A 24906-nucleotide genomic window follows, 5' to 3' on the forward strand; every position below is an offset into this window, starting at 1 on the left:
GCGGCGGGCCCCGCCCCGCGCCCCGCCCCGCCCCCACGCACATGGCCCCGCCCCGCGCCCCGCCCGCCCCGCGGCGGGCCCCGCCCCTCACGCACATGGCCCCGCCCCGCCCTGCGCGGGTCGAACCATGGTGACCATCAGACTGGGGAAAGGCGGAATTACAGCCGGCGCGGTGAACGTGGGTGTGAGGGATCAAAGCAGCGCTCGTCCATTTTTGTGTTGCGCCAGGCAGTCGTCCCTGTAGCAGCCTGGGCCTTCGCTGGCTCGCCAGGTATTCCTTCTGTATTTTGGAATCGCCCATCCTTTTGCCCAGTCAGTAGACGAGTCTAAAAGCCGACGTGTAAAGGTGGAACTTGGTAATGTAAGTTGAACTATTTGGTGAAAGGCCAAAATATCCCAACCAAAGTAGTTTGTGTTACGTTCCCGCTGGCATCAGTGTGTGAGCCAAGGGTCCTGTCGCCCTCCGCGCGCTGAGCGGACGCTTGGTGCCTCCCTGCGGCGTCACAAGTGGTCTCTCCCCACCGCACGGCCTGACGGGAGGAGGACGCGGTGCTGCCATGTTGGGCGGAACCATCCGCTGCCTGAGGTGGGGTAGCCTGGTTCCCAAGCCGCCTGTAGACTGACCGAGACTAGGGCGCTGCTCAGCCTGGGGCCGGCGCTTGTGGCGGGGGCGACGCCGCCATCCCCGGCGGACACAGCCCCGCCCTGTGAGCTCGTCCGGGCGCGCGGGACGGCGTCAGGGCGCGGGCGCCCCCCCGGGCCCGGTGGTCGGCCCCACCGCACGCACATGGCCCGGAGGTAGGCGCGCGGTGCGGCCTGGGAGAGTCGGAAGCGCGGCGAGACCGGGCGAGGCGGCAGCGGAGGGCCATGCAGGACGCGGAGAACGTGGCGGCGCCCGAGGCGGCCGAGCAGCGCGCCGAGCCCGGGCCGGAGCAGCCGGCCGCCGAGCCGTCGCCGGGGGCGGAGGTGGCGGGCGGCGAGGACACGGAGGCGGAGGCCGGGCCGGGGCCTGAGGGGCCGGCCGAGCCCGCGGCCGACGGGGAGGAGAAGGCTGACGCGACCCCCGGCGCCACCCCGCCGCCGCCCGAGGAGTCCCCTGCCCCGCTCGCAGGCGAGGCCCGGGCGGAGCAGGCGCAGGATGTGGCGGCCGAGGCCGGGTCCGAGGGGGCGGGCGGGGAGCCGGACGGCGCGGCGGAGGACGGCGGCGCGGACGAGCCCTCCTTCAGCGACCCCGAGGACTTCGTGGACGACGTGAGCGAGGAAGGTGAGGCGGCGGGGCGGCGCCGCACCGAGGTTCCCGGTCCCCCGCCTGGCTCCCCGCACCTGGGGAAGGCTTCCGTGAGCGCTTGGATGGCCGTCTTTTCTCCGAAAGAAGGAGGGGAGCAGAGGGAGACAACTTGGCGAGCCAGGCACCGGCACTGCCGCCGGGAGTCTGGGGGGCGGCGAGGGCCGGCGGCGGGCCCGCAGGAGCCGTGGCCGAGTGTGCAGCGGTGTGGTCATTAGGGCCCGGCCAGGCAGGACGCTCCACCTGCTGCACGGTCTCGGGTGACAGTCCTTCCTCTGAGGCCTGAGTGACCCGCCAGACCTGCCTGTCAGAGGCCTGAAACTGACTCGGTGCCGTGTCCGTAGGGGTGGACGGACGCTGTCTCGGGAGTGGGCAGAGCGGAGTGGTCAGACTGGGTTCTTTTGCCCCGGCTGCCCCACAGGAGCGTCTGTCCTCAGAGAGGTCCTCAGTGGGACAGTCCCAGGCAGACTTGGCCAGATTCCTGTTCGCATCTTTTTTCCTAAATCTGTAGGCATGCCACCGTCTTTCTGTTAGTGGTATTCTCGAATTGTAGTATAAGTTTGGTTCTGCCTTGGTTCCAATTAACAGGCATTTTTTCTGCTTTTTGCCTAAGAGATCCTGTCTCCTAAGGTGACTTCTGATGATGCTTGATCGCATTTGTTTTTGTGTTGTTTTTAAGCTGTTATAACTCTTCAGGCTGGGAGCACATCAATGGATTCCTCTGCATGTTGGCCACGTTATTAAAATGGGAATAATGAGCAAAACACCATTGAAATAGCCAGTGAAACACTAGAAAAAGTTGTGGTTTTAAAGCTCATTTTGAGTCCTTAAGTATTCACTTTTTTTTAAAGTATTATTTGAACACACCTAATTCATACAGGATTTCTGGTATGTGGCTTACGGTGTGACAGAGGATGCTGACGTGAGCACAGGCCAGTCAGGCCAGGTGACTGCTGGGAGGGCCTCTGGAAGCCCTTGTGATCCTGATACTTCCCCAGAGGGACCTGTGAGGTGCCTGGTCCTGAGGAACTAAAATCGAGCAAGCTGTCAGTCTTCTTGAGGCCGGGGGTTGTAGTCAGTAGCTCCTGTGTTTTCTGTTTCGTGATAACTGTCCTGTAGGGTCAGAGAGTGATGCTCAAGGTACCGGTTCTTGTGAAAATGGACTGAGTCTCCTGATGAGCCCTCTCTCGCGTTCCGTGGCTCCAGTGCCTTTGCCCCCTTCCTCCCTGAGACGGGTGAACTTGGTCACACAGTTGCATCTTAATCACAGCGTCCATCGTCCTTGGTGCTCAACCAAGCAAACGTGGTAAAGGTTTTGACCAAATGTCTGCTACTTAAGTCTTGAGAGTTGCATTTTTTGTATTTCTCCTGGAGTCAGATTGGAAAGCCATGAGCCAAGAGTAACCAGATGCGTGGGCCGTGATGAGAAGGAAATGTATTCGTATAGTTATTACGCTCATTCCCTTACTGTGTATGGGCGGGTTCTTGTAAAGCTAGACACTTCAAGATTGTGGGAAGGAGTCCACGGTTTGTATAAAAGCTTGAGCTTCTTCTTGTAAACCTTGTAAATTCAGATGAGGCTTAACAGGCCATGTAATAGTTTGGTAAGTCAGCTTTAAAAGTAACCCAAGGATTTGACTCCAGTCTCTATAGGGAAGAGGCCCTAATCTGCCTCTTTGCTTCTGTTTCCTCTTTGTTTGGTCACGATTTTAGCTTCATTGGAATTTAAACGGCAGTTCTTTTACCTAAGGCAACATTTTCAACATCATTCCTAAAGGTGCTGAAATTCATCAGAGGTAGTTTATAACAGGACTTGCCTCTGGAAATACTCTTTTTCCTTTTTAAAAGACTTTTTATTATTGAAAATTTCAAGCACTAAAGTGGAGAAAATTCACCTCAACTTTTGAAAATAAAATACAACAAAGAATATTTTCTGACATGTGTCCTATATAACATGTTGAAATACTTAGAAAAACTAGTCATGATTAGGTTCTGGAACACATAGATACACAGATAATAAGCCTTCGTTCTTCAGCTGTTGTTTAAAAATTACCTTGGACATTTATTTTGCCTGTACAGACAGTCCTGAAATTGTGATGGTTTGAATTACAGTGGTTCAAAAATGGGTTTATTGGGAAGTAACCCCATCATAAGTCGAGGAAGATCTGTATTACTGAGAGCACTTAAGATTCGGGTTCTGTGATTTTAATTTCTGTTCTGTGACATGAACAGAATGCATTTTGAGCTTTTTGCATGAAGTTATGAAAATACTAGTTGACATTTCTTGCTATGTTCCAAGCACTGTTCTAAACATTTACAATCTAATGTCTAAATGGCTGGTGTCTCCCAGTGATAATACTGCCAGGTATTTTGTTCAACTGGAGACACCGTGACCTACAGGACGCATCACTTGCTTTCATGAGCTTCTGTAGCTTCTAGTCGCCTGGTTTAAGTGCCAGTCTCTGTCCCATGCTGCCTTCAAACAAGGCTGCTTTACATAAAGAACCTTGGGTGATGAGCTTGTAACAGAGGTGGGTCGGAGAAGGCTTACCATGAGCGTTCCTCAGCTCACTTTGTGGGTTTTTTTCCTGGTAAAAGTCCATCCTCTTTGCCTCTTCATTATTAAAGGCTCTTTTTTAAAAATTCATTTGGGGATAGAGGGAAAAGTTTTTTAAATGTTTTTAAAAATTCATTTAATATTGCCTATTACTGACATATCTTGACTGTTAGGGGGCGTGTAAAGAGTTACAGTCCTCCCAATTCTTTCAAGTTTAAATTTTTAGTCAAGCTAGGGCTGTGATGTCTTAATGTTCAGAGCAAAAGCATTCAGATTAATTATTCATTTTTTACTTTTTGGAAATTTGTTCAGTGTGCTAACCTGGTGCATTAACTTAGTTAGAGAAAGTCACTTGGCAGACCTTTCACTTCTGCAGAATTACTGGGAGACGTGCTCAAAGACCGGCCGCAGGAAGCAGACGGAATCGATTCGGTGATCGTGGTCGACAACGTGCCTCAGGTGGGGCCTGACCGCCTGGAGAAACTCAAAAACGTCATCCATAAGATCTTCTCCAAGTTTGGGAAAATCACAAATGATTTTTACCCAGAGGAGGATGGAAGGACGAAAGGGTGAGTGATGTTCTCCAGCACGGACGTGTCGTTTGTGTTTTCTTGGCAGCCGACGCCATGAAGGCGATGGCGTGCTGAGGACTCGCGGTGGAGGGGGGAGCGCTGCGGCTGAGCCCCGGCCTTGTGTGCTCAGGCGGCCCTCAGCTGGTAGGTCCTCGGGGCAGGGACCACCAGCGGGAGGGAGAAGGACGTGGGCGCCAGGTTCTGAGTTGGATTTTGTGAGTCGGCTGCTGAGCTGCTGGGACGTCAGAGCTCGGTCTCTCCTGTCCTTGAACAGTGACTGATACGAGGTAGACCCTAGGCAGATCTGGAGGCTGGCAGGACTTCAGGAAAATCTGACCGATGGTATTTTGATTCTAAAATAGGCTTTTCTCCCACATTTTAACATCTGAAATGGGGGTACTTCTCAGAGTCTAGCGGAAAGCATTGTGCCACTGATCAGTTAGTAACTTTTTTGTAGTGTTACCTAAAATATCGTGTCTTTTAAAAACGATAGCATGAGCTATGTGTCCTGCAGTCTGCTTTTTAAATTCAATATTAGGTTTTCTGTGTTGGTAACTGTAATTCTGATTGCTTCCTTGTAAATGCTGTGGTGCTCTGTCATGGGACAGTCTGTCTGTTTTCCTGTCGATTGACTGTTTTGAGCAGCAGGTGGGACAGCCCTGTGCCTGTCCTCTTCTGGGTACAGAAGAGAACGTGCGCCTGCACAGAGGGCCCGTCCGCAGCATCTCTGGGCACCCGAGTGGTCGTTGCCAGTTTGTACTCAGCTGGCAGTAATCAAAGTTCTGTTGGTTGCTCCACACACTTGTCAGACTTTCTCCATTAAAATTTCATAAAAACATCAGCCTCTGAGTAGGGGCAAAATCATCTTCTGTGGGACAGGAATGAGAAAGTAGTATAAACTTCATTTCTTAATTTCAGATTTTAGAAACTGCCTAGAATAGTTTTAATTTCTTGGAAAATTGATCACACACAGGTAATGTTTCTTACATTTTCTGCTTCAGAAAGGTGGGAGGATAACGTTTTTTTGGAGCAGTTGCATGTGTGGTTTTTATTAAAATGAAACATTCTCTGAGAGCCTTTGTGATTTTGTCTGTAATACACAGTATCAGACTATTCTTGTTTTTTATAAACAGCTTTGTTGAAAGATACTTGACATGCAGTCAAGTCAGCGAGTTTTAAAGTGTACAATTTCATAAGTTTTGATGAACATGTACATCCATAAAACGGTTACCATAGTCAGGGTAGTGAGCGTTTTTGGTTCATTTTAGAGGCATTGGATCTTGTGTTGGGATTCTGTTCATGTTTGGAGCTGCCCTGCTAGGGACCTGACTGCCTCCGGGACGAGGAGGCAAATGGGTCACGGATGCTCGTGGTGCCTATAAGCCCTGTGGGGGTCTGGGTGTGTGGAGCATGACCGGCCTGTTCTTTGGGTCTGCACTCTTGTGAGTTGCCCTGTCCCTCAATTCAGGTATATTTTTCTGGAATACGCATCCCCTGCCCACGCATTGGACGCTGTGAAAAATGCCGATGGCTACAAGCTTGACAAGCAGCACACGTTCAGAGTCAACCTCTTCACCGATTTTGACAAGTAAGTTCTGACTCAGCCCAGGAGAACCTGGACATCTTCCTGAGCACTCCTGGCCAGGCCTTTCTGCCCCAGGGGCTGGGGGGACTCAGTGGCCTTTCAGGAGGCTGTACTCTCCTGTCAGGCAGTGCAGGGTCGTCTCACATCCCCGGCCAGCTGCTCCCCTACCGCCCCCCCCAGCACCCCCTCGCCCATAATGACCAAGCAAAGCCTGTCCTTTCCCTTTGGGGGGGGTGCCTGGCCGAGGACCACTCACCCTTGTGGTCATCTGATATGTCACTGATCTTCCAGGTACATGACCATCAGTGATGAATGGGATATTCCAGAGAAACAACCTTTCAAAGACCTGGTATGTTGCATAAAATCTGTATGTAATTAGAGGAAATGGTGGCTAGCCTCTTGGCTTGAAGTGGTGACTTCCTTAGGAATTAACAGTGCTGAGTGAATTCTTCATATTGCTAAGTGTGACAGTTAGGAATATAAGTTTTCTTTGGCTAAAATTAAGGAAACGTATTCCATCCCTTGCGCTTGGCTCCTTTAGGGAAACCTGCGCTACTGGCTTGAAGAGGCGGAGTGCAGAGATCAGTACAGTGTGATCTTCGAGAGTGGGGACCGCACTTCCATATTCTGGAATGATGTGAAGGACCCGGTCTCCATCGAGGAGAGAGCGGTGGGTATTTGCTGCCGGGCAGGGACTCACCGCTGGGTTTCCTTAACAAAGAAGGTGTGGTGGGAATTCCCTGGCAGTCCAGTGGTTAGGACTCTGCACTTTCACTGCCAACGGCCTAGGTTTGATCTCTGATTAGGGAACCAAGATCCCACAAGCCACGTGGCATGGCCAGAAAGAAAAAGAGGAGCTTGGTATAAGAGCAGGTGAAGTGTTAATGTGCTTTGAGGTTACCCCTCTTGACAGCAACTTTTATTCTTCCAGCTTTGAAATAAGTCCTAAGAAGTAATAGGCTTCTTGTATTTTTAGTTAAAAGTTTGGGAACTAAATTCATTATAGACTTTGGAGTCTCTGTGTTTGGTTTTTTTGTTGTGTTAACGTTGGCACTGGCTTTTTCCACAGCGATGGACAGAGACATACGTGCGTTGGTCTCCTAAGGGCACCTACTTGGCCACCTTTCACCAGCGAGGCATTGCTCTGTGGGGGGGAGAGAAATTCAAACAGATTCAGAGATTCAGCCACCAAGGGGTTCAGCTTATTGATTTTTCACCTTGTGAAAGGTAAGCTGTTATAAAATGGCAAATGGAGTGCCGCCAGCCCGCTGTGGATGATTTTTAAAGCTTTATTTTGCAATAATTCCCACTTTAAAGTGGAACCGTCGTAAGAGAGCACAGAGGATCCCTGTGTGCTCTTGACCGTGATCGGTTCATATGTTGTTGCATTTGCTTATCGCCTCCTCTCGGCACACGTGTGCGTGAGCCCCGTCGTCTAACAAGGGCCTTGAGCGCCCGCGGCCACTGGCGTCCAGCGCGGGGCCCAGCCCGGTCCCCTCTGGGTGCTCCTCGCGACCACCTGTGCTCTACCTGAGTGCTTCAAGGAAAAGAAAGTGTGAGAATTCCACACCACTCCTTCCACTGGTGCACCCAGCGGACTTTTGTTGGGAATCTGCTGGATCTTTCCTTGTCCTGATTTTATCAGAGAAACATTTTAAGGTGACCTTTGGAGCATGCCCTGGTGCCAGGCAGGCCTGAGTGACTTGTGCCACAGTGGTTCTGCTCTGTATTTGGAGTGGGCTCTCTGGACGGGATACTGTTTTTGGGGAGCCTGGAGGGCTGGAGAAGGTGCTGGTTGCACGAGTCTTAAATGCCTGTCCCAGGAGCCTCCCTCCCTCGTGCCTGGAGTCACGTTCAGGAGCGGAAGCCTGTCATGCCCACCGCGGCTGGTCGTTGCCATGTCCTCGCAGGAGAGGAGGCGGGGGTGCGGGGGTGATGCTCTGCCCTCTGCCGCAGGTACCTGGTGACCTTCAGCCCCCTGATGGACACTCAGGACGACCCTCAGGCCATCATCATCTGGGACATCCTCACCGGGCAGAAGAAGAGAGGTTTCCACTGTGAGAGCTCAGCCCACTGGCCTATCTTTAAGTAAGTGGACCCGGGTAGCCATGGTGGCCTCTGTACCCCCTCTTCATCGACCAGCCTGGCACTTCCTCTTTTTTCCTTAGGTGGAGCCACGATGGTAAATTTTTTGCCAGAATGACACTCGATACTCTCAGTATCTATGAAACTCCTGTAAGTGGCCCATTTGATCACCTGCCCTGAGCTGCCCTCTCAGGAGCTGCTGCGGGCGCAGAGCTTCCCTCCGCTTGTGGGTGTGGCCGGGAGGAGAGCGGGTGGGCTCCCAGTTTCCGTGCCTTTCAGGTTCTCGGGCCCTGGTTCGGGTCTTCTGCTGGGGCGGGGGGCTGGGGCCGGGAGTGGTTGGAACGGGCCCTGGGAGTGGGTCTTCTGCGGTGGGTGACCGTTTCCCAGTTGGTCTGTCGCCTTGTGCCAACACTGCTCCCTCAGCAAGCTCATCCTGTAAAGAACAGTGTGTGCTGTTGAGACAGTGGTCTGATTTGATGCTGTTGTGACCTCATTTTTCCAGTCTATGGGTCTCTTGGACAAGAAGAGCTTGAAGATCTCCGGCATAAAGTGAGTGCCCCTCAGCACAGGGTGGGGCGGGGGTGGGGGTTCACTCCCTCCTTTAGCGCTTGGCTCCTGTATGCTTGGAGAAGATGCCGATGCTAGTCAGCGGGGCCCGGGGATGTCGCCACAGGCTCGTGTCTGCTGCCGCGGGCTGTGGGCTGCTGAGTGGCGGCCACGTCAGCATCCCTGCTCCTGCTCGTAGGGACGTCTCAAGGGCTGCTTCCTTTCACGTTCCCGCCTGGGGACCGGAGACGTGGGGGCACAGTCTTTGAGGAAGAGGAGTCTCCTCTTTGTCAGGGGTCTCCATGTCAGTCTGATGGTCTGTGCCACGGGTTTGCGTGGCCTCTGAGCCGTGGCTGGTTTGGTCTGTCAGAGAGTAGGCACGTCTCTTACCTGCCTGAGGTCTCGGGGGCAGTGAAATGGCAGTGCAGGGGATGGGCCCGTTTCTTACTGTCCTGTTGTATTTATATATTTGGGCAAAGTTACGGCTTATGGTTAAAACTGGGCGTTAACTCTCAGTAAAAGCAAAAGTGAAGATGGTCTGCGTGGACAGGAACTCGTGGATTGTTTGTTAACGACACTTTTTCATTTTTGCAGTGAAGAGAATTGCCCCTACTTCTTCCTTCTCTTACATTTTTTAATCTGGGGCTTTCTTCCTTTGACCTCGTAATGAATGTTCAGAAATCACATAGCTGGTCCATCAACTTAAAGTTTATTTTACTTGCCTCGTGGTTAAGAGTGTGAGTGGGGTTTCAGAGCCTGGGCCTTGAGTCCTGTGACCCACATGGTGGTGGGTGGTGTTATCAGCACCTCTCTCCTCACTGGCACAGTGAGTCTGGCAAAGCCCCCAGTTGTCCTGGGGACGGAACGGGCTGCACAGGAAGTCCAGGATAGGCCTCTGGTGGTGGGCCCGCAAACTGTCAGTTGCCACTGCCGTTCCAGGAGGTGAATGGGCCAGTGCCCTGCTTTACACAGCAAGTGAGCTCTTTCGTTCTCTGTGCCTTCCTCATCGCTCAGCCGGTCCTGGTAAACATTTTATCTTCTTCCTTCTGCAGAGATTTTTCTTGGTCCCCCGGTGGTAACATAATAGCCTTTTGGGTGCCTGAAGATAAAGATATTCCAGCCAGGGTAACCCTGATGCAACTGCCTACCAGACAAGAGATCAGAGTTAGGAACCTATTTAACGTTGTGGATTGCAAGCTGCATTGGCAGAAAAATGGAGATTACTTGTGTGTTAAAGTAGACAGGACTCCAAAAGGCACCCAGGTAAGTGGACACCCGTGGGCGGGGTCATCCCTTCTACAGCTCAATTCTGTTTGGGGGGGGGCAGGGGCAGTGTTTATGGATTTTTTGGTTCAAACTTAAGACTTTTTTCAGGTCCACCTGGCACCAAAAGTTAGCTGTCGCGTCATGGCTAAAAGTGTTACCATATTCCAGCAGAGGAGTGTAATTCTTTGCTATAAACTGAGTGGGTGATGCATGCCTTAGTCGACATAGGTCAAAGCTCACAGGAGAACACAGGGAAGTCTCCTCCAGGCACCACCTTCCGTATCTGGAGGTGTTAAAACAATACATTGTTTTCTGTGGGTTTTTCTTTTGAAACACAGAGGAGCATGCTTGACACGGTTCTGCATCCAGACTTTTTGTTTGTGTCATTTAACATTTGTTTATACACAAACTCATGTTTTTTTTCCTTCTAATGGAAATGCTTATTTCTTTCACAAAAAGTTGCTGAGATGTGCAGTCATGTAGCCGTGCAGCAGTCACCACTGTCTTAACTACAGAACACTTCCATCTCCCCCGAAAGAAACTCCTCACGCACCAGCCATCACCCCATTCCTGACACCCTCTCGCCTGCTTTCCCACTTCCTGTCTCTCTGGACGTCCCTGTTCTGGACATTTCTCATGAATGGAGTTACGCTCTGTGGCCTCTGTATCTGGCTTCCTTCACTAAGCGTGGGGTGCAGGCTTGTCCAGGTGGTGCCCTGAGCTTGTCCCTCATCATTTTTTTATGGCTGAGCAGTGTTTACCGTGTTGTATCATGTTTGCCCATTTACCCTTTGGTGGGCTTGTGGGTGGTTTCCATCTTTTGGCTGTTACGGATAATGCAGCTTTTTACATGAACATGGGCGTTCCACTGCTTTGAAGTAATAGTTGGATCAGTCCCAGTTGGTGGGCCTTTGGGGCACTGCAGGAGGTTTGCAGAGAAGCCACAGTATGGATCCTTGAGCCCATCTGCTGGAGGTGACCTTCGGGCAGGTCTTGAAGTAGGATCTGGGTTGGGGCCGTGGGGTCCATCGGTTCTCCAGACATTGTACCAATTTCTGCCTTCATCAGCGTTTGAGAGCTCGTGTTTCTACGCTTTATCTTTAGTTGCTGCCGATTTTCATGTCTCCGCCGGGTGTACACGTTTAATCTCATTAAATTCTGAAGTCGTCCTTTAAGTCTTCCTCATGCTTTCAGCTTTCAGAATGTCACCTCTTCTTTTTTCTTTTAAACAGGGTGTTGTCACAAATTTTGAAATTTTCCGAATGAGAGAAAAACAGGTGCCTGTTGATGTAGTCGAGATGAAAGGCAAGTGCCACTGTCCTGTCCCGAGGCTGAGCGGCCCCCGAGCCGTCACACCTACTCGTAGCACTTCCCTGGGAGTTCACGGCCCGGGCAGGCTGGCCAAGGTCAGGAGCCTTGGCTCACGGTGAACAGCGTCTGTCTGTCTGTTACAAAGCTTACGTCGGTTCACGGTTTCTTTGTCCTTCCCAGCTTCAGTCTCTTAGCCTTTCCAGTTGCCAAGTGAAGAGACGCCCCCTTTTTTTTCATCCGTACCACGTGATCTGCTTACATAGCAGAGGGACACAGGTTTGAGCCTTGTTTCACGCTTAGGAGCGAGTGTGAAGAGCAGGTTTTCATCACACACCCAGCAACGCAGCTGAAGGGCTTGTCCTCTTACATAGGAAAGTTCTCAGTTTAGTAGCAATGTTTTGGTTTTTTTTTGGTGGGTTTTTTGGACTTTTGAAAACCTGAGACACTGTATCTGCCTTTAGGTGGAACATTTAGCATGTATATTCTGTTTTGCTGGGCTGAGGAGGAAGGGAAGGGGTGACCCAGCGGTGCTGCCTGGTAGAGAGGGCGTGAAGCCTGTGTCCAGTGCCATGACGAGAGTGAAGACGGCTCATCCACAGGCCGCCCCGCCCCTGTGGCAGGAGATTGGGATAAAGGGGGGCATGCCCGCTGGCCGTGGCGGCTCCACAGGGTTCAGTGTGGTGTCTTTGTGCCTGTGCTGCTTGTGGGCCTTTTAATGAACCTAAGAATCTGGGGCGTCTCTGGTTGAACAGCCTTAACTGAAAATGATGTTCTGTGACCAAGAAGCTCACTCTTTTTTCCTGGCCTTAGAAACCATCATCGCCTTCGCCTGGGAACCAAACGGAAGTAAGTTCGCTGTGCTGCACGGGGAGGCGCCTCGGATATCTGTTTCCTTCTACCACGTGAAGAACAACGGGAAGATTGAGCTTATCAGTAAGTAGCTGCTTATGCCTGTCTCAGAGCAGCTGAACGGGAGCCCCAGGCAGAGCTTGGTTATTGCTCCTGGGAGCGTGCGTGGCTGGACAGAGGGCCGTGTGGGCTGGTGGTGACGGTGCTGGCACCCGAGGGAGTTTGTTGCAAAGGGCGGGCCTTCTGCGCACCCTGAGCAGCAGTGTTTGCATCATTTTGTTGTGTCGTCAACTGGCTGTCACCAAACTGAGTGTATTATTAGTTCCCTTCGTCACGAAAGGAAATGGGGACAGCTAAAGGCTTCGTGGTCTCCTGTTGTAAAGTAGGTTATGATACAGCAAGCGTACAAGTGCCTCTGCTTTCGGGTGCCCCGCAACCCTGCCTCCCCTTGCAGGTCAGCCTGCAGATCACCACGCGCAGTGCTGGGGACCGCTGAGCGGATTCGCTCAGGGAGATCCTTTCCCTTGGTCTTGGTCTGAGAATCCTGCCCCTCCCTATCAGGGTGGTGCTGTCCTCACCCCCACCCTGCTCCTCCCTCCTGAGTAAAGAGATGAGGACCAGGCTCCACCCCTTCAGGAGTGGTTAGCATTGGGAGAGATGGTGGTATTAGCTTCTTTCAGTTAAAAAGTGTTTAAGTTACTAGAATGGATTTCTAGGCTTTTGGGGTCATGTATCTCTGAGAATCTAATGGAAACTGGACTCCTTACCCTGGTGTTGAGTCCCCATGGTAACACTGCCTGAGTGGGCTCCTTGGTCTGATGACACTGTCAAGTGCAATGTCATGCTATTTAAGGTAGCATCGCAGTGTCGGAACCCCTCCAGCCCCTCCACACACACAGGTGCGGCACCTCCACAGAGACGGGGGGTCCCCGTCTCGGCTGCACTGACCTCTGACCGTCTCCTTTCAGAGATGTTCGACAAGCAGCAGGCCAACACCATCTTCTGGAGCCCCCAAGGACAGTTCGTCGTGCTGGCTGGCCTGCGGAGGTGGGTTCTGCTGATGCCCTGTGCCGGGCTGCGGGCTGGGGGTGAGACCGTGACCCAGGCCCCGGCTCCGGCCCCGAAGGTTGCTCTGCTTCCTCCCTGAGGGCGCGGGGACAGGGCCTCCCACAGGGCGTCCCGACCGGGGTGAATCGTGTGGTGTCTCCACCCTGCTGCCGGGATGTGGCCAGGACCCGGCTCCTTGCAGATGCTTCCAGCGGGGACCGGAGTACCCAGGACCTCCTCCTGGTGACTCACTTCCCCGATGTAAACGCCACGTGTCTGTGTGGGAAGGGCGTTTGGTTGGGCTGGGAGCTCGTCTTGCCCTCTGTTGGGTGTGCAACGAGCACCTGGACGTTCACCCCCTTGCTCCCCACCTGGTTGCTCAGCAGGCCGTGCAGAACCTGTGACAAGTGTGCGGTGCCTCCTCTGGGCCAGCGGGACTCCCTGCCTCACAGTGGGCGCCTCTCACTGTGGTTTGGCGGCTTGGCCTCTGCCAGCCCTTCCTCCAGGAACAATCATGGCAGACACTGCGGTGCTTGTGTGCCCTGTGCGTCGTCTGTGTCACTGTGATCACTTCCATGCCCACGATCAGGCGGGACACCGGGCTCCCGAGGCCAAGCCTGCTCACCCTGAGCCAAGGGCGGGCGCAGACACGGCTCTCAGTGACGCCAGCCGTGCTGTCTCCCCAGTATGAACGGCGCCTTGGCGTTTGTCGACACCTCAGACTGCACAGTCATGAACATCGCAGAGCACTACATGGCCTCCGACGTGGAGTGGGACCCCACGGGGCGCTACGTCGTCACCTCCGTGTCCTGGTGGAGCCACAAGGTACGGGGACCCCGAGCGCCCTGCTTGTTGCTGCCTCAGGGCCCTTGCACTCGCCCCAGGACTGTACCTCTGGGTGGTGGAGCTTCCTGCCGCTCAGGGCTCCCCAGCCGGGTCCCTGTGCCCTCGCTCCCTCCCCTGTGTTCTCACGGTGCCCCTGCTCAACAGCCTGAACTCGCCTTAGCCATTGTTAGCCATTCGTTGTCCTCTCTTCCTGCTGGTTTGAGACGTTACAAGGACGGGGCCATTTCTCCTGAGCTATATCCCCAGCATCTGAAACTGCTGGCACATTGTCAGCCTTCAGTCAGGATTTGCTGACTGAATTGGCATGTGAGAAAACACGTCATTTCTGTTTTTAACTTCCTGAAAAGATCATTCTCTTTGTCTTCAGTGAAAGATCCGAGGGTGTGTTGGTGGGGGCAGATGGAGGATTCAGCTTGCAGGAACCACTGTGAAGCCTGCCAGGGGAGGGGACTTCTCGGCCTGGGGCCTCCCTGGAAGGGCGGAAGCTGTGTGTACACTGGCACTTTCCTGGGAGAGGACCCACTTCCTCTGGGTCTTGGGAGAGTCATGGCTTGAGAAGTTTGTGTCTATATAAGTCACAGTCTGTACTGTCTTTTTCATAAGCCCAGTATTCCCACTGCTGGTAAACTTTGCTGAAGATCCTTCTTTATAGTTAATGACTATTTTTACTGATTGAGGTGCTCACAGCTGAACCAACTCACACATGTTTACCAGTCAAGACAGAGTGATTGTGTTTAATGAGGTTTCAGGAGCAGGAGCTTTGCAGATGCTGCTGCAAACAGTGTCTTGCATGATATCCTCATGTTCAGGTCAGGGTATGTTGCCTGTGCCCAGGCCTGCTATTCAGAAGTCGCCTCACCGAGGCCCACCCTGACGCTTGAGGTCCTTTGAGCGTGCCGACCACTCGGTTCACTGCCCCCCAAGTGCTGGTCTGCAGCGGGTGCAGGCACGACTTCCTTCATCAAGAAGGCCTTGGTGTAGAAGAGGCGTCTGCTGAGCTGGGCGGCGTGGTGGCCAATCTGAAGAGAGGTCTGCTGAGCTGGGCGGCGTGGTGGCCAATCTGAAGAGGCGTCTGCTGAGCTGGGCGGTGTGGTGGCCAATCTGAAGAGAGGTCTGCTGAGCTGGGCGGCGTGGTGGCCAATCTGAAGAGAGGTCTGCTGAGCTGGGCGGCGTGGTGGCCAGTCTGAAGAGGCGTCTGCTGAGCTGGGCGGCGTGGTGGCCAGTCTGAAGAGGCGTCTGCTGAGCTGGGCGGCGTGGTGGCCAGTCTGAAGAGGCGTCTGCTGAGCTGGGCGGTGTGGTGGCCAGTCTGAAGAGGCGTCTGCTGAGCTGGGCGGCGTGGTGGCCAGTCTGAAGAGGCGTCTGCTGAGCTGGGCGGTGTGGTGGCCAGTCTGTGCTCTGGCACAGGGGCTCTGTTGGCACTCTTCTGCCTGCTGCACACGCTGCTCTGTCCCGCCAAGTGCACACTGAGCTGTCTGTTCACCATGGTCCTCCCCTGCTCACTGTGTCCCCCCAGTACCAACAACACCGGCAAATGATTGGTTCTCAGACATTTGTTGAGTGACGTGGTGAATTTGGCCAGTTCTGTTGACAGGATTCAGAGTCTCTCCTGGGGTCACCTGGTGGAGTGGGCAGCTAGCGAGGCTCTGCTCTCTTCCAGGTGGACAACGCCTACTGGCTGTGGACCTTCCAAGGCCGCCTTCTGCAGAAGAACAGCAAGGACCGCTTCTGCCAGCTGCTCTGGAGGCCTCGGCCCCCCACGCTCCTGAGCCAGGATCAGATCAAGGTCTGGTTTTCCTCATCAGCTGCAGGGACGTGGCAGTGACTGGCGCAAAGAGAAGAAGGTTTTCCTTCCTAATACTGTCAGGGTGATAATGAGTGAGGAACGGAGGTGTGGCGTTCGTAGCAGACCCTCTGAAGGGATGCAGAGCAGTGAGAACCAAAAGGAAGAGGGTAGTTTCAGCAGAGGAGACAGATGTGGGTTGTGAGGCCACATTAGAACCATTTTAGGAAGTTTGCGGAAATGGAGGGGCGAGTGAAGGATGATGGGCCGCTGGAAAGTCCTGGTGGGATTATAAGACGTGGGATTTACGTAACTGTGGTGGGACACGCGGTGTTTATCAGGGCACTTCTGAGGGACAAGTGTAAATCCCGGGGAAGGAAGGCTGCTGGTGGGAAACATGGAGGCCGGCGCCATGTTGAGCACTCAGGTGGCCATGCTCCGCTCACCGTTGACGCTGCAACCATGAGGAGCCTATCTGTGGCTCTTGGCTTTGAATGTGCTGATCCTGAGTGACATGTCTATGTTTCAGCAAATTAAAAAGGATCTGAAGAAATACTCCAAGATCTTTGAACAGAAGGATCGTTTGAGCCAGTCCAAAGCCTCAAAGGTTAGCCCCGTCGCCAGGCGTGAGCACCCAGACAGTCCCTGTCCCCTCACAGCAGAGGCCAGCACCAGGCTGGGGGACAGACACCAGGGTTGGCTTCCGTCCACGGGAGGGCGTGGCGGAGGGGCCGTTAGAGGAAGCTGAAGGCGAGCAGACCCGGCCCGGCGCGCCCGCCCCACAGTCTCCACTGGAGCCCTACGCTGTCCTGTCTCAGGCTGGGCACTGCTGTGTTTCATTTCCACTTGGTTGAGCAAAGTGAAGACAGTGGCGTGAGGTAAGTGTTCGTCCTGTAAGTTCCTCCCAATTCTGCACACAGGAATTAGTGGAGAGAAGGCGAACCATGATGGAAGATTTCCGGAAATACCGGAAAATGGCTCAAGAACTCTATATGGAGCAGAAAAATGCACGGCTAGAATTACGAGGAGGTAACTTTGTTAGCCCAAGACACACCTTTTACAGCATATAGTTAAAATATTTTTCCCCCTTTTGGATCTTTTCCCAGATTTTTCGGAAAACATCAAGTGTTGCCTACATTTAAAAGAACCTTTTTTTTTTTTGGCCGCACGTTGTGGCTTGTGGGGTCTTAGCACTGTGACAAGGGATTGCCCCTGGGCTCCGGCGGTCAGAGGGGGAGTCCTAACCACTGGACCACCAGGGAAGTCCTCTTAAAAGATCGTAAACATAATCTTTAAAAGATTCCTGACAGGAACTGAGTTTCCTGTTCCCTGCAGGTTAAGGCCATGGACCTTTCTTTGCGGGGGACCTTGCTATTTTGACACTGGCCTGGGGTAGGGGTGGCATCTTCCACAGATTTGTGCCCCACATGTATACACGGTGTGACCGGCAAACCCCCTACAGGTGTGGACACTGACGAGCTGGACAGCAACGTGGACGACTGGGAGGAGGAGACCATCGAGTTTTTTGTCACTGAAGAGATTATTCCTCTTGGAAATCAGGAGTGATCCGAGAGCACTGTGGTAAGACTGGATGGGGAGCAGTTGGCGTCCTGTTTAGTTTTTCTTCCTGCTCTGTTCTGCAAGCGAGAAGGTGGTGAGTGAAGCCCAGTTTCCTGTACCCGGCGTTAGCCACATCCTTGCCTGTGAGCCATGAGGAGTCTGGTGAGACCCTGGTGTCTGGAGCTCTGCGTCAAACACTGTGGGCCTTGAGCTCCACGTTTAGGGAGCAGTGTTCCTCTGAAACCCAGTAGGGTTTGGTCATGGGCAAGAAAAGGGCCAAGGGAGGCTTTGCTGGGAGAAGACTGGTGCCCATCGGATGGGGGGCCTCACCAGCCGCAGCACCTGTTCTGGTCAGTCCCTGCTTGATCTGGACAAGAGACTCCAAAATCCTGTCAGCTGTGGCGTGAACATAGGCCTCAGTGACAGACAGGACCTGGGGAGCTGCTCAGAGCTGACGTGTGTGTCTTGGGGGGGGGCACACAGGGCTGTCTGGCCATGTGGTCCCCGTGGCAGGGAGCGCGGGGGTGGAGGCTATCCTGTCTGGGCGGCCCCATATCCGCAGGCGTCAGGCTGGAGTGTCCCTCCGGCTGCTGAGGAGGTTGTGCCATGTGCTCCCTGGGGCCGGGGCTGCCGCCGACCGGAGAGTGAACCGTGTCCTCTTGTTGCAGGGACACTGTGTGCTGTGCTGGAACCAAGCTCACCCTTTTGCAGAAAGCCTGCACATCCTGAATTTCTACCTGTGCTTCTGTCGCTCCGGACCGAGGCCGCGCCTGGAAGTCGCCATCTCCACACGTCGCTGTGCCTTTCAGCCCCTGGCGTCCGCCGCAGGGGAGACGTGACGGCGCTGCCTGCTCGGGGATCTTGCTCACACTGCAGACTGCGCCCTGCCTCCTGCGGTCGGCGCCTGCACAGCCGTGCGGTCCCCTTGGGCTCCCCGGCCACGCAGCCGCCAGCAGGGCTCGGGGCGCCAGTGCGTCCCCCGCCATTCAGGTTGTGACAGGTTCTCTCAACAGGCTGAACGCGGAAATAAAGCAAACGTGTATGAAAAAGCTGTCTTTCTCCTCTTTGAATGTAGATAGCGGCCTTGACCTTGGTGCCTCTTCCGTCTGCCGCAGTCGCAGCCGCCTTGGGCTCGTGGTGTCCAGCACTGCACTCGAGAGGCGTGGAGGGGTCGTCAGCACCCCTTGGGGTCCCTCCTTTTCAGCTGAGCTCTGAGAAGTGATGCGTCAGCCCAGACACAGTTCCTTCTTTGTTTTGTTTCCTGCACTTGCCAGTTCACCTGATGAGAAAGAACCCTTTAGCCTTTCCTCAGTTACACAGGTTTGAAGACTTACACTGACAGCTGTCACTTGGTCCTGTTTGAATATTTAACTCTCCCCTCCCAGGAGGGGATGAGCAGATCCATGTAACTCGGCCCGCTTTCACTGCAGTGTCTTGCTGTCCTTGGTGCCTTGTGAAACGGCAGTTCTTCACGTCTGTCTCTCTCCCAGAACCTGAAGTTTAGTTTAAAAGGCAGTGAAGCCTGGAACTCACAGCCGTGACCGGTACTGTGTACAGACAGACCTAGGAAACCCTATGGGGCAAGGGACTGGCACCCATCGGCCCCGTGGCTCAGCTGGCTGGCGCGAGGTGGTCCCTGACTCGCCGGATCCCCAGGGACCCCCAAGCCGGCAGCCTGCCCACCACCGCCTGGCATTCCCCGGAAGCCTCTGGCCTCCCCCTGTGCGCCAGGCGCTCCAGGCTCCTCTCTCCGGAGCCTGTGCTCTCTCTGCGGCGCCTCCTCCAGCTCCTCACGCTCCTCAGAATCGCAGTCATTCTTGTTTCCTGTCCTGTTCCTCAAACCTCACTGTGTCCAGACCCAGGTTTCTAGTTTCATGGCCCTAGGAAGGAACAAGCACATGTTCTGTCATATTAACAGATTTTTAACAGAGCTTTTAAAAAACTAACTTTTCACTGTTTTAAACTGGCTAGTTGTAACTTTTACATAGTTTGTGAATAAAAATTTCTTAAGCATTTGTGCTTGCGTTCTCTCTTCTGTAGAACTGGTGTCCTGGGGCTGGCCCTTTGTGGGGCAACTTCCTGACCCACCCAGTGGGGTCGGGGGTGGCGCAGGGTCCCCACCGTGTGGCTCGGGCCCCGGGCAGGCTCTGGGCTCCTGGCCACCTGCGCAGGCCTTGTCCCTGTCGTGCTGTGGGGCAGTCGGGGTGTGAGGGATTTGCCTTCATGGGGGAACCCAGTGACATGGACTCTCCAGCAAGTTCTCAGGGGGTCAGCGGCCGGGCCCTCATGGGAGGTGGAGGTGGGGAGGGGGCAGGGGAGCATGGATGTTAGGAGAGGCTTGTTCACGCGGCCAAGAAGTCCTGGAGCCCAGCGTTGACCTGGATGCGACCAGCACAGCCCTGACCGTAGACAGCACATGGTCCATGCTGCTGGGCCAGCCAAACAGCCAGGCAACCCTGCGGTCATTCAACCCCGGGCCCAGCCCCGCGCGTGGAGGGGCCGCTGGGCCCTTCCCACCCTGAAATCAGAGTTGGTGGATCTGGCCTCCGCGGTCTGTATCGAAACGCAGCAGTTCACTGTTTGACCAGCGCTTGCTCTCCCCTGCTGCTGTCAGCTGGCGCACTGCCGAGCAGCGCCACCTGGCAGGCACAGCCAGCTCGGTTCACGGCGCGATGACTTCCCTGGAGACCGCAGTGGAAAAGTTGGGCGCAGCATTTAAGAAGTAAATACGCCTGAGGGTTAGGGGGAGCAGGGCCCTGGGTGTGTGCCGACAAGCAGTGTGTGGGAAAGGGGCTTAAAAACCACATCCTAATAAAACCTGCAGGTACATTTCAAGGTTGCTGTGGACATGCCTTTGGCAAGACGTATTCCTAGGGGGTCATTTCATCGAATGTGTCCCCCTTTGGTGGAACAGCTCCAGGGCTAAGCCTGGTGTGGACCTCAGGCAGGCACACCTGCAGGCCAGGTGAGGGCCACAGGAACCCCATGGCATCCGACAAAGGGGCCCCCCAAAGAACCACGTAGGCAGCCCCCGAGTTGCTGAGACACTCAGGGACGAGCTGGGCCCCAGGGGCCCTGGTGACGTCACTGGCGTGGGGCGGGGCTGACAGGTCTCCCGCCGGGATAGCAGGGAGCAGGCAGCTCCTGTCCACAGCCAGCCGTGCCCTCCTGCCCTGCTGCCATCCCCTCCCCGGCCCTGGGCAGCCCAGCCATGAGGGAGATGGAGCCCAAGGACCAGCAGCTCACGGTGAGCATCCTCCGCGCGCCAGGACAGCGCTCGGGCTGCCTCCTCCTGACCCGCCGCCCCGGTGAGCTGCTGTCATCTGCCCGGGCCCCCAGCTGCTCAGCTCCGCTCTGTCCCTGCTCTGCGTGGCTGTCCCTCCTGAGGACCTGGTGACCCCCCTGCTCCTTACCTCCTCACCCCGGGTCTCCAGTCTCCCTTCGCCCCTGCCCTCTGAACCTCACTCCCCAGGGAGCTCAGGGCCTGGACCATGACCCCCAGATGGAGTGGGGTGGACACCCCCTACACCTGGCCCCATCAGGGCCCCAGAGGCCTGACCAGACCCAGCCCCTAGGTGCCGTGGAGGCTCAGTCCATTAGACAGTGGGGTGAGTGGAGGCCGGGGACGTGCCCTGACCTGTAGGCTCAGCACAGAGGGACCTCGTCGTGTCCCGGTCCCAGGTCTGGGAGAAGCACAGCTCCCGTTTCTACCAGGAGGGACTTTCCCATCTCACAGACGAGCAGGCAGAGGCCCAGGAGCAAGGTGCTGGCTTGCTGGGGGCCCACAGCTCATGTGACCAAGGAAGATTTGGGGCCTGGGTCAGCAAGATCCCAGGGGGTCTCCTGCCAGACCCCCTTAGAGCCCAGGTGGAGGCGGGTGGGGGGGCAGAGAAGGATGGGAGGCAGAGCCCACGGCTTTTCTACTCAGAAAACCAACTCTTGCTCTGAAAGTGCTCACAGCCTTCAGGAAGGTTCGGGTCCCTTGGGTGGTGGGTAAAGAAGCCAGCGTGAGGTGTGTGACTTCACCTGTCTGTGCCTCAGTCTCCCCAGTTCAGACTAAGGAGGGTCACCTGATCACAGTGCTCCTCTGAGCACCACTGTGAGCCGTGGACAAGGAAGTCAGCCCCTCATGGGGTTCTGCGGCCTTAACTGCCTCACCGGGAGTGGGAGGCTCACCCGAGGTGGGGTGGGGGCGCTGGGCCGGGGCCTCCGTGGCCTGGAAGGACGGGGAGCTCCCTCCCTGGGTCCCCGGAAGGCAGCTGCCGCAGTGTCCTGCCCACAGGTGGCGCTTCGGATCCGCCCGCTCAACGACACAGAACTGGAGGAAGGGGCCGCCATCATCGCCCACAAGGTGGGGGACCAGGTGAGGCTGTGTCACAGGGCTGCAGCGCGCAGCCCCCCACCCCCGCGTGTGGTCACCCACCTCGGCCCCCCTCTCCCGTCCACTCACTCACTCCTTCCACCCTCCCTCCTTCCGTCCCTTCCTTCCAGAAAAGTCCACATCAGAGCTCACAGTGGCCGGGGCGCCCCACACACTGGGGTGGAGCCATGGGGGGACTCCAGGGCCTGTTTCCCCCCACCCTCCACCCCGCCGACCCCACCAACCCAGCTCCCTTCGTACCTAGGAGGGGGGAGTGGAGCAGGGCGTCAAGCAAGAGACAAAAATCTAATGTCAGGGAGCTGAGTGCACAGAGAATAAAGCAGCCAGAGGCGGCCACGAGCAGCCTCTCTGAGCGGCATGGAGGAGGGGGGAGAGGCTGGTGGCCTGGGGAGGGGCGGACCAGAGGCCGCTCCAGGCCCGAATGCGGGAGCGGACCAGGCCGCGGGAGCACACGGAGCCAGGCGGGTGGAGCCAGAGCAGGGCAGCAGGGCCCACGGTTTGGCAGGTGGGCTGCCTGTGCAGCTGTGAAGGGGCCAGGTGACCGACCCCCGTGCTGCAGGACGGGTGGCTCACTGGCTGCCATGCCACCAAGGATCCCCGCTCCTTGGAGACCGGCTCAGAAGCTGAGCTCTCAGTGCGCTTTCGAGGTGCCGGAGCCCATGGTCACCACCAGTCAGAATAAATGCCAAATCTGGGGGAGGAGCAGATGTGTTCCTGAACTGCATTCCCCCATTTGCCTTCAGCGGGCAGCCGTTCCAGGACATTCCCAGGATGAGTTTGCAAAGGAGCCCGGGGGCGGGGTGCCCGGCTGAGGCTGCCCACCGGGTGGGGGCACCCAGTCCCAAGCCGGCAGGGAGATGCTTGGGGTGACAGTGCAGGAGGACAGGCATCTGGGTGTGCAAAGGTGCCGGGCCGGTTCCCAGAGAGGCTGGGGTGGCTTAGTGCTGAGTTCACGGAGACCCAATGACACCGCTGTTAGACCGAGGGGAACACAGTCTTGTAGGCAAGGTTTTGGCTGAGCCATGAAGAGCACGTACACAGTCTTAACATGGAGACAGCGTGGATGTAACTAAGCTTACGACAGGACCACCCTGGGAGGCAGGACATGGGGGCCGACTCCCCAGGACGTGGCAGAGATGGGCAGGTTCCCAGGGCCCGCGCTCTGCAGAGACAGGGCGATTATGACCCCAAAGTCAGCCGAGAGCCGGGGCAGCGGGGCTGCGGGTCCACAGGCTGACAAGCCCTGACGCTTACACCGTGCGCGCCTCACTGATTAAACCAGCACGAGCAGAGGGGGCAGGCGCGACCCTTGGAATAACCATGACGCAAACACCTGGCAGAATCCACAGCAGCTGTCGACGTGGTCTGCCTAGTCCCCAGATCTTGGCACACTGCCCATCGTGGGGATGGACTGACCTCCTCCCAGAGAGTTCTGGCCGTCTCTGGGTGAGACGGGCAGGTGGCCAAGTGGTGGGGCTCTCAGTCCACCCAGTCGTGCCCCTAAGACTCCCTGGGTACCCCAGGCCCTGTGCCAGAGTAAACAGCTCATGAGTCTCTAGATGCCCTGCCCCTAGTGCCCTGGGAAGGGCTCTTTTGAACCTCCCTGTCCCCAGGGGCCTCGTACACCTTGTTTTATAATTACATATTTATGTGCGAAAGGAGGGACCCTGGGGAGGGGGCACCGAGGCGCTCAGAGGGACAGGCGGGCTCCAGAGCTTGGTGGGCCCCGTCCTCCTCCTCTGCCCACTCCTCTGTCTCCCCTCTCCTCTGGGGGGCGCGGCCCCCTGAGCAAGAGGTGAATGGACAGGTAATGGACATCCCCAGGGTTGTGTGAAACGCCACTGGCTCTGAGCTCTGCCCACAAAGCCGGTTCCCCACCTGCAGGGCGCGACTGGGGGTGCTATGGCTGGCGGAGCTCTTCCCTAAACCCTCAGCACCCAGGCTGGCTGATCACTGGTGTCGGGGTGCCATCTGGGCAGGGCCTGACCGATTGGTGGGGCGCTGGTGTGTGAGGGCTGGAGGCAGAGCCTGGGAGGCCTGGGGGGCTCACGGCCATGGCTTTGGGGTCGCTGCACCCTCACCCACAGATGGAAGTGGGGAGGCTGCCTGCGGGTGACCACAGGCCCCTGCAGCCCATCCCGGCCACGGGCCGAGCCCTGGATGCTGTCAATGGAGAAAGCCAGGCCTCGGGTCCTCTGCCCTGATCCGGGAACCGACCCTTGCCCCTCACGGTTCCTAGATGGTGGTGCTCATGGACCCCAGTGATGACCCTGAGGACCCGCTGCGCACACACCGGTCCCGGGAGAAGACCTTCATCTTCGATGTTGTGTTCGACCAACACGCGTCCCAGGTGCCCGGCTCCCCCATCCCCAACACCCTGCTGGCCCAGGCCCGCCAAGATGTCCTCATGCGGGAGGACGTGGCCAGGTGGCCTCACCCATGACGTCTCACAGGGTCTCCCTGATGGTCAGGGAGGTTGGTTCCTGGGTCACCCCAGGGGCAGCGAGCAGGAGGCCCCTTCCACAGATGCGGGGCTGCCAGGTTCCCCAGCTTTACCAAGTTCTCATTCACTCCTCCATGTCCATGTGTCCATGTGTCCACCCATGCATCCATCCATCAAAGCTGTGTCCTGTCCATCACCAGGCTAGAACACACTCCCTGCCCGCAGAGGCTCATGCCCCAGCCGGGGGGCAGGCCCAGCTCTCCGAGCAGACAGGTTTCTTCTGCTCCCGAGACCGTCACGGCATCGGAAGAAGTGACCTGGTGGCTGTCATTTATTGAGCAGCTGTTTCATGTCAAGTGTTGTGCTTAAGTGCTTGACATGCATCATCTTACAAGCGTCAGGGCTTTTGTACTATAAAGTACATGGTGATATTATCCCCATTTTTCAGGGAAGGAAGGTAAAGCTCAAGGAGGTCAGCAACTGGCCTGAGGTCACACGGCTAGAGACCCGTAGAGCCGGGACAAGGTCCCGGACCATGTAAGTCCAAGGATGGAGGGAAGCAGCACCAGCTTTGGCCTCTGTCCTACCAGGGCCCAGGTGCTCTGAGCCGGGTCACTGGCCAGGGATGTTGGGACAGTTAAATGAGACGTAGAGTGGAGTCTGAGCGGGGGGCGGCACTCAGGGAAGACAGAAGAAGGGGGACTGTCCTTTCTACCCAGTCCAGCCCAACCCCCACACCCTCAGACATCAGCCCCAAAGGTGTCCTTCCTTGACTACTCCTGTGGACAGGGAG

General features: G+C 55.9%; 2 protein-coding genes across 5 annotated transcripts in view; both read left to right on the forward strand.

The window, feature by feature from the left end:
- Positions 1-122: 122 nt before the first annotated feature.
- On the forward strand, positions 123-18338 carry EIF3B (eukaryotic translation initiation factor 3 subunit B). Of its 4 annotated transcripts, none has more exons than XM_081552582.1 (19): positions 123-361; positions 4219-4411; positions 5883-6002; positions 6291-6348; positions 6541-6669; positions 7069-7226; positions 7956-8087; positions 8168-8234; positions 8587-8633; positions 9683-9893; positions 11129-11201; positions 12018-12140; positions 13025-13103; positions 13790-13928; positions 15607-15732; positions 16259-16336; positions 16650-16758; positions 17192-17310; positions 17958-18338. In XM_081552582.1, the coding sequence occupies exons 4-18, from the start codon at positions 6295-6297 to the stop codon at positions 17293-17295; spliced, it is 1629 nt and encodes a 542-aa protein (XP_081408708.1). In that variant the 5' UTR covers positions 123-361; positions 4219-4411; positions 5883-6002; positions 6291-6294; the 3' UTR covers positions 17296-17310; positions 17958-18338. The 4 variants fall into 4 exon arrangements, with proteins under 4 accessions (XP_081408708.1, XP_081408709.1, XP_081408707.1 ...); XM_081552583.1 differs by having other exon boundaries at positions 123-271; positions 4155-4411; XM_081552581.1 differs by having other exon boundaries at positions 123-271.
- A 2162-nt stretch (positions 18339-20500) lies between these two features.
- The window catches only part of LOC145531087 (kinesin-like protein KIF19), a 35719-nt gene continuing 31313 nt past the window's right edge, over positions 20501-24906 (forward strand). Inside the window, exons 1-3 of the mRNA XM_081552584.1 lie at positions 20501-20536; positions 21572-21652; positions 23910-24020. Of these exons, the coding sequence (XP_081408710.1) occupies positions 20501-20536; positions 21572-21652; positions 23910-24020 (228 nt within the window). The remainder of the gene's footprint in view (positions 20537-21571; positions 21653-23909; positions 24021-24906) is intronic.

This window comes from Giraffa tippelskirchi, chromosome 13, assembly GCF_054371585.1.
Source record: "Giraffa tippelskirchi isolate mGirTip1 chromosome 13, T2T-mGirTip1v1.2.pri, whole genome shotgun sequence".
Lineage (NCBI taxonomy): Eukaryota > Metazoa > Chordata > Mammalia > Artiodactyla > Giraffidae > Giraffa > Giraffa tippelskirchi.